The 9,198-nt window shown below is 46.3% G+C and overlaps 1 protein-coding gene across 1 annotated transcript; it reads right to left on the bottom strand.

Annotated features, from left to right (window-relative positions):
* Nucleotides 1–4,243: 4,243 nt before the first annotated feature.
* Nucleotides 4,244–5,860, bottom strand: LOC123412312 (AT-hook motif nuclear-localized protein 18-like). Its single transcript, XM_045105266.1, has one exon. It carries the CDS (start codon nucleotides 5,776–5,778, stop codon nucleotides 4,729–4,731), a length of 1,050 nt encoding a protein of 349 aa, XP_044961201.1. The 5' UTR covers nucleotides 5,779–5,860; the 3' UTR covers nucleotides 4,244–4,728.
* Between the last annotated feature and the right edge of the window lie 3,338 nt (nucleotides 5,861–9,198).

The raw sequence follows: 9,198 nt of genomic DNA, 5'->3' as shown, positions 1-9,198 counted from the left end.
TAAGAGAGGTAGGATGCATTCAGAGCTTGAGAAAATGCTGCAAGGTGCATGCATGCACGCATTATGCCTGCTTTGTCTTATCCCCTGATCTCACGCACTCACCACGCTGCCTCTCTCACATTTCTCATGGGGATGATTTTATTGCTCCTCCGACACAGCAGCTAATCGTGATCTCTCTATCACACACACTTATGTTTACAGTTACTACATGGTTGAGGTGGAGCAGGAGCAGCAGCACGCGTGCATGCATGAGCACAAGATGCTACTATGTCGATCGGTGGCCACACGCACGCACGCACGGGCGAGTCTCTCTCTCTTCTCTCACTGGGGAGGCTAGGTTTAGGCTAGGCTAGGCTAGGCTCTGGGGGTGTCCCATCACTAGCTGTTGAACGCCATACCTCCCAACTGTTGCTGCCTCGAAAAGGCACCACCTGCACGTGTGCCGGCCTGACCACCACCTCTCTCCCCCTACCTCGCATCACCCCACATACACATCACGCCCACACACGTCACATCACTACAAGCCTCGCATGAGCCACCGCTGGATTCTTCAGGCGGCCCATGCCCTCAGTTACCACCACCTCTGCGTCGCCATGGCATCCATGTCCATCCATCCATGGCTCCATGCCTGTTAAATTACCACTGCATCATCGGCCCTCATCCCCTCCCTATCTCCATATCCCTTCCTTCCTTCTACTCACCTCATCACACTCCAGTCTTCCGCGGCTGCTGCAGCTGCAGGCTGCATGCTGCCACTGTTCCTTGCATCAGCCTCGAACTCGGCGCCACCTCTCGTGCTCGATCATGCGGTAAAAGTTGAGGCCCAAACCCCAGCGGCAGGCAGCGGCATCGATCGCGACCTGCTGCGTGCGTGCAGAATCATTCGCTGCTGCTGCCTTTCCTACCGTCTCCCTCCCTCTCTCTGTCTCCAAAGCTCCTCTCTCTCTCTCTCTCTCTGATTTTTACTGCTAACATGCAGCGAGCTTGGCGCTGATCGGGTTAACAAACTTTGCATATGCATGCATGCGATTGCATGTTTGCATGCTGCCGAGGGATGAAGGGTGGCACTGTGGCCTGGTCGAGGGCAGCAGGGACCGTGCATGCATGCCACAGTGCATTGTGCTTCCGATGCGCGCAGGAGAAGGAAATGCTCGGAAACAAGTACGCATTGGAGCGACGCATGCACTACTGCAGTATACTACACACTATTATATCCATCCCATTCATCATCGTCACCATCGTAGGAGTAGTAGTGGTAGTAATTAGTTAGTTACTCCGGCCGGACCTGAACACAAATGATCCCTTAAGCAATTCAGTTTGCTATTTCACCCATTTCATAGTCAAATTGATGAAGAACTGAAAAACCCGTGTCTGCCTTACAAACCCGGACAGCGGGAGTAGCAATAATGTTCTTGCATGCCCGAGCCTGCCCTGCTATAATGGAAGTCATACCTACAAATTGTGCATCCGCGGATGCACATATCCATGATTTTACAAGACAATATAGCCAAATGGTCCACAAGCGAAGTACAACAAATACACAACAATGGCAGAGCCGTTCCATCACCCGCTTGATGGTAGACCTTCCAAGCACGAGAAGTGCATCTATAGGAGGGGCCTCTTGTGGTGGACATGGTTTGCAGCCCGAGTCTCATAGAATGACGTGGAGGTGAGTTTGTATGTGTTCACGTTTTTCTTTACATCTCATTCAATTTACTCCAACAAAAATCTTCATGAGGAATTTAATTTTTTTTTGGAGTATTTGAATCCTAATTATGATTTTTTTTCCCCTATGGATGTCCTTTGGATCATAGGATTGGGGTTACCAAATTTCTATGGAATCCATTCCTATGCTCTCCGACCTCAAGATGAGCTCAAACCATATTACTCCCTCGTTCCCATTATGTAGGGTGTGTAAAACTTTTGGCATGGAAATCTATCCAAGTCTAATCCTAAATTATTGCGCCATTGTTACCGAAAGTTTCCTCCATGATATCCTTTAACAAACATTATTGGCTGATCCAAGATTAGCAATGGTAAGCTTACATTGACCGTACAAGAGAGAATATCAGGAGTTGAGTGCTAACAGGCCATAGATTTTGGGATTTTATGAAAAATCTTAGGTGCCTAAGATTTTGGTAAGGAGGGAGTATATTTTTTCATTGAGAATTCCAGTGCAATTCACTCTTCCTTTCTCAGTTGTATCTCCTCATCCCCTAAAGTTCACAAGTTTTTTTCCTCTGCACTATCGGCATAATTATTGAGTTCATGTGTTTTACGATCATGTTGGAATCCGCAATATGATTTTCATGTTCCTATGTTTTCAAATTTCTACAATCCTCCGTATCATACAAAAATTCTACAATCCAAAGAGCTATATATAGTGAAATCCTTAATAACATCAACATATGCCATTATGTATATCATGACAGCTTAATGTTTCTCCCTCAAACTATTGGCTTGGTGCAATTTTCGTCTAACATATTTCAGCTAAGTGTATTGTGCTCGATTTTGGGAGAGGAAAATTATGTCTAGGTGTCAAGAAGCTTATGGAAATCATACATGTAAGTTGATGGGGGTGAACTAGTATGCACAAGCAATTTTTGTTTTACATTGGCGGTTTTTCAAGAAGGGAGTAAGAAAGTGATTTTATTTATTACAATATTGGTGAAATAAATAAAATTTTAGTTTGCAACAAGTTTTAAGTCAAAACAATTCCTGACAAAAAATCATTTACTTGACCCAATAACTTAAATATATTATTTTTTTAGTTTTTTGGGTGGATTTGTTTTCATATGCACATTGTGAAAAAAATAGGATAAAATAGAATTGTGTGTAGGTCACATGCAAAGGATTTCATGTGCAAAGGATCTATGGTATTCTTATCTAAATGTGCTGGCGTGATATATTATCCATCTCAAATTTCAAGGAATAATTCAATGCATTTTCTCAGGCAAAAACAATATATTAGCCATGTATAATTGTGCAAATACATTGGTTCCGTAAGTACTTCCTCTATTCCATATTAATTGTCGTTGATTTAGTACTCCCTCCATTCCTAAATCTAAGTATTTTTTAGAGATTCCATTACGAACTACATACAGATGTATATAGACATGCTTTAGAGAGTAGATTCACTCATTTTGCTGCGTATGTAATCCGTAGTAAAATCACTAGAAAAGCTTATATTTAGGAATGGAGGGAGTACAAGTTTATACTAAATCAACGACAACTAATACGGAACGGAGGGAGCTCCTCACAACGCTAGATGATGTGACTAGCTTGTAGTCTGATTTTCACAACCCCTCTCACTATTTCAAAAACTATGAACTTTTTCCGCACTTGTGCCACTAACTCACATTCCCTACTTCCTTATAAGGTGCCATTTTCGATGAAATTGGCACCACCAGGGTTGACCAATAGCTTCTAAAAATATACCAGGGGGCTCAACCTGTCAATGTACATGTTCGTGAATATATGTATTTTAGGCGGGCACTTTAACAGTTTCCTGAAATTTCTGTATGTCCGAATGGCATTGATTTGATGAAACCCATATTTAGCTAGAAACATTTCTTCAAAGTAACCAGAATCCTCGGAACGACATCCGGAACGCAGTTTGACATGACATATATTGTACTAAACTTAAAATGTAGGAAAATTATATATTGTAGTATATGTTTGATGAGAACATTATTGAAGATACCATTGTGCATATGTGTATATGTCAAGCATATAGCTAATTCCTACATTTTCTTTAGATAACAACATCAATCCTTTTGTGAATGTCTGACTCACACCATTGTCCAAAACATTATGGACAGACAGGGTTCTAGGAATTGGACCATTCGAGAAGCATTTTTGAGGTATTCAGTGGTTGCTGGTTCTCTTATCACCTATAGCCAGGTATGTGCGTGTCTCAAAGAGAATATAGCACACGGAGACACCTGTGAGCATATATATGTCCGGTCCGAGACATAAAATATAGCAAGGTTGTGCGTCTGTCATATGTGTGTGGTGTACTGGTGTAGTGGTTGGGCTTGTTGCTAGAGGTTGTGCAGCGCTGTTCCAGCCAGCAAACAAGCAACCAAAATGGGAAAACAACATACTAGAAGAACTGGTGAGGTTGTTCGTGTGACTGATACCATCTGTCTCTGTAACCAAGTCATCGATCGATCTGTGTGTCTATGTATGTATGAATGCACAAGCATATAAAAAATATGATCGATCGAACTGGCCCAAGAGAAACAACAAGGGAGTCACCCATCATCCTCCATAAAATACGCAGGTTTGTTCAAAGCTAGCTAGTCATGCATGTAGCATCAGGACAAAGATAGAGACAGGTGGATTAATTAAGATATGAACCAAAGAAAGCTTCTACTACTTGATTGTAGTTACCACTAAGCCCTTCCTCTCCATTGTTCCTACATGGTGGTGGTGTAGCATGCGTTGCTTGATTTGGTAAAAAGGGGTGGAAGGTAAAAACATAGAATTTAACATTAACACACTACATAAGAAACTCTAGTTTGTTTCACCATGGTCCATGGATGCTCTTGCTACTTTGCAAGCAGTCTGTAACAACTAACAACAGCACCATCGAGATCGATCGGTTGATTGATTGAGTGATTGATTGATGAGGAGCATAATTAGCAGAGGAGGTAGGAGTTGGTAATGGATGAGCTCTTAGCTTCTGTTCCGTCCCTCCATGCGCGTTGATGGATCGGTTGATGATCAGTAGGGCGAGACGCGGCCGCCGGTGCCGCCGGGGGTGGTCCAGCCGTAGGCGTCGCCGGGGAGCTGGAGGCCGTTCAGCAGGTTGTGGGGGAGGTGGTGGTCTGGCGTCTGCGCCAGGGAGGACGGCTGCTGCTGCTGGTGGTGTGTCGGCAATGGGAGCGCCGGAGGGGAGGAGTGCGCCTGCGCGAGGCCTTGCGCTGCGGATGGCTCTTCGTCGTCGAGGGGGAGGCGCTCGTAGGAGGCGTTGCCGAAGGAGGCGGCCATGATGACCACGGGGCCGGAGGCCACGAGCGCGCCGGCGACCGAGCCGCCCACGACCTGGCCCTGGCCGCCGGAGACGTAGACGGTGAGCCCCGTGGCCGACGGAGGCGCCGGCGGGGGCAGGAAGGAGCCGGAGAGCGAGAGGATGTCGAAGCAGCCGGCGAGGGTGGCGACGGCGCCGCCGGGCTGGCGGACGGAGACGTTGGCGACGGCGCCCGTGCCGCTGAGCACGCAGACGCCGACCTGGCGGCGGCGCGCGAAGGCGGCCACGCAGTCGACGACGTCGCATCCGGCGGCGACCTCGAGGACGTGCGCCCGCAGCGCGCTGGCGCTGTCCCGCGTGATGATGACGGGCGGCTTGGGCTTGTTCTTGGACCCCGCGGGCCGGCCCCGGGGCCGCCGCATCACCGCCAGTGCCTGCTGCTGCTGTTGAAGCTGCCCCTCCTCCCCTCCTCCTCCGCCGCCCGCGTGCTGCTGCATGGACCCTCCTCCTCCTCCACCACCACCCATGTGCTGCTCGCCCTCGCCGCCGCTGTTGCCGTTGTTGCTGCCGCCGCTGTTGATGGTGGTGTTGCTCTCGTCGACGAGCTCCTGCTTGGCCAGCATCCCGCCAAGCAGCTGGTGGTGGTGGTCCTGGAAATGCTGGAACGCCGGGTGCTGCTGCTGCTGCTGCTGCTGCTGCTGCGGTTGCTGCCCCGGGAAGTGGCCGTGGAACGGGTGGAACGACCCCACGGGCGGCCCGAAGTGGTGCCCCCCGCCGTGCGCCGCCGCGGCCACCGGATCCATCGACCAAATCCTCGCTCCCCTCGCAAGCAAGACGCGACGCGGTGACGACGACGACGACGACGGTGGAGCGGGGACGGAGCTAGGGAGGAGAGGAGGTGGTCAAAGCTCAAAGGCCGGGTTTTGCGTTTGGTGCGGTGCTCGGAGGAGGGTAGGGGGGGAGGGGGGGTTAAGACAAGCGCGTAGATTGGGGTGGGGCGCCGGGCCCACAGGAAGGGCGAGGGTGGTGGTGGGGTGGGGCCCACGGGAGGAGCTCCGGCCCTGGGGTCGCCGTCTCCTGATGGCGATCGCGTCGGGCGGTCAGATATGGAGATGAGATCAGTGCCGCGGCTGGTGCTGGCCACGTCGCCGGCCCCCCTGACATGCATGTCTCGCTGCAGGCTGCGGGCAAGCGCGGTGTTGACCGTGCGGGCCGGTGGAGCTATACCCATACCTCATCGCCTCGCCGCCCGCTCGCCCGCCCGGGGTTTGAATCGTTTTCCTACCCCCAGTTTTCGGTGGAGATATATCAAATCCGCGACGCAGATAAGATAACAGCCTCTCAAATTCAACCCACGTACATTTTCAAAGATTTTGTTTGACAAAGTCATCTGTCATGAGAAAAGTTTCATCAAACAATTCCAAAATTAAAGAAAAACCTTTGATTATTTCGGCTTGGCTTACGATATTCCTGTCAGTGAATAACTAAAACCCTGTTTAAGCGGAGCACACATGAGGGGGGGGGGGGTGCTAGATTCATTTTTAAGAAATATAAGTTGACGGGGTCTTGGACCCTATCGTTTAAATGCAATATATAGAGGGCGATAGTTCAAAATGTAGTTCGTTTTCGTTATTATTATTGGTATGAAATATTTATTCAATTGTTGTGATACGCTCGGCCGTCGCCACGGGGACTTGACTATTTGGGTTATTTCTACGGGGTTGAGAATATTAGTTTCTGTAAGGGGGCAAATTAAACCAAAATAGTTGTGCTCCGCTTGCTCGCCCTCTAGGGGACTTGACCATGACCATTCATTTCAGTGATTGGGCCAGTATAAATGTTTTCCGCATTGGTCTGCATAAATGTTTTTGGCATTCGTGTGCATAACAATGCTAAGCAGATCATAAGATACACTTAACAGAACTGTAAAGCTTTTCTGGCAAGAAAAATTGATTGCATTGGCCTTTGTCATTCAAATGCGGGATATAGACGGGGCTACATAAGAAAAAAATAATATCATTGACGCTATGTCGTGTTAAAATCATACTGAGTTATCAGTGGCCTAAAATCTTAGACTAAATTCAGACCAAAATTCATTTATTTTTTGAAAAGTTTTTTTACAAACTTTCCTCTAAAGCAACACCGAAATTGTGATCATTTTTCTCGACCACCCCGTTTGACTACGCACATTCAATTCTTTTTAATCATGAATTACTTAACTTTTTTGCACAAAACCGTGTGACCGAATGTGTCTGTCACAAGGTTCTTCCACATTGCATCGTAATGCCAAACATAGCACTCCATATACAAGAGGGAAGTGGAATGTTTTTATGATAAGAAGAAAGTTGACTAGCTCAAGCGTTATCAGGAATCCCGCATATTTTCTTTCTGAAAAGGAGGAAACGCCGCCGGTTTCTGCGCCCTTACCTTGGCATCGATTAATGCACACGACCCTACGAGCCCGGGATAAATGGGTTGGTTCACACAATTTGATATGGTGAAACTGCCGGCGCAAACATTGAGGAGAAGTGTTGTTTGGGGAGTTTGCTGGAAGAAATTTTTGAACTTCATTGATGATACTATAGACCGAACTTTTGTGAACGTATCATGTAGGCTATGCTCTATATGACATGTAGTCTCATAAACATAGGTATACATATCATGGTACAAACAGTGGCGGAGACAGCACCCGGCGAGCCGGGGCTGCTGCCCGGGCTCCCATGGGGCATGTGAATGGAGCTCTAGTAGTGAAACATGGTTTACTTCATAGTTTTTTGGGCAAAATCTAATTAACTTGGCATCATGTATATCTTGCCCAGGCTATAAATTTGAGCTGGCTCCGCCACTGGGTACAAACATGATAGGTACAACATTTGTCATAGATGATGCCTTAGAGTGTGTGCTATCAAACTTCTCTAATTTGCCTAAGGACAATACTTTTCAAACTTAGGGCCCGCATGACTCTAAAATCAAGTGAATATGAAAAACATAGGGTCAGTCTGCCATGCTCATTTCAATCCTACATGATTATGGTTTGGTTCATTGCACCTTAGAAAAACAGAGGATTCTTTTAAAAAGGTTTGAGTGGATGCTAAAATTCCTATGAAATGTAGTACAAAGAAATTCTTAGGAAATATTCCTATATAATTCAGTCCTATGAATAAAATAGCTAACATAGGAAACATTCCTCGGGATTCAAATTCTCCAAAATCCCTATGAGAATCCTTTCAATCAAAGGGGCCCTTAACTTGTATCATGTAAAAATATTTAGTTTGATCAAATGGAACTAAAAGGATTATCCATGATATTTTTTCTCAGTACAACAATTTTATAACTTTTTTGCTTGCATATTCGTATGAAAAAATATTGGTCAAAGATACACACAAGAGACCTTACCATACCAGAACGTCATCTCTGTCCGAATAGGAGGAGTGCCTGATATCATACACAAGTTGACCGTTTCGGAGCACCATGCTGAATTTCAGTTATTCCTGCAGGAGATATATCTGAGATAGACAGATATGATAAAAATTGCATAAGATAGGGGGAGGGCCCGGGGATTAATACCAGAAGATACAGAACACAAATACTACGCAGTACGCACTGAGAGCATGATGCATGTAAATCTTGAAGTGTGAATATGCGTTTGCATGGGAAGTAGTAAATGACTAAACGTACTACGTGGATCGGCGTCGATCTTTCTCCACACACGTGTAAAACCTTACGTAGGAACACGCGTGAAGCTGGCTAATTTTTGCCGGTCCTTTCCATGCAGGAGATATATTCATATATAATGAGGTTGAATCACAAAAGATAGGGTGACGTTGTGTTGCTAACACCGTTCGGTTTTCAGCGAGGAGAATGGCAAAAGACTTATTAATAGGGCAGGTTCGCATATATATGTTGCCAAAACTTGTAGTAGGCGCTTTGCATGATAAGTGATGGTAGGAGTAGTATACATCTTTCGTAGTTAAGTTGACTATTTGCTGCACGAACATTGGCCCATGCTTATTTTCCACCATCTCTTCATTTTGTCTTTCTTTTTGCTATGCCATTTCGTACTGAAGTTGACTTTTTCAGTTAGGTTTTTCTCTGCTATGCTTATTTTCCACCGTATCCTGTATTTTTTTATTGTCTCGCGTGACTCTTATTAGTGCTGATTTGCACACCCTTTTTTTTTCTAGTTGAGAGCAAGAGTCCCAACTGGTTTGTTGAAGAGAAAA

The sequence above is a fragment of the Hordeum vulgare genome, chromosome 7H (assembly GCF_904849725.1).
Source record: "Hordeum vulgare subsp. vulgare chromosome 7H, MorexV3_pseudomolecules_assembly, whole genome shotgun sequence".
In the NCBI taxonomy this organism is placed as follows: domain Eukaryota; kingdom Viridiplantae; phylum Streptophyta; class Magnoliopsida; order Poales; family Poaceae; genus Hordeum; species Hordeum vulgare.
This window is presented reverse-complemented; position numbering and strand designations above follow the sequence as displayed.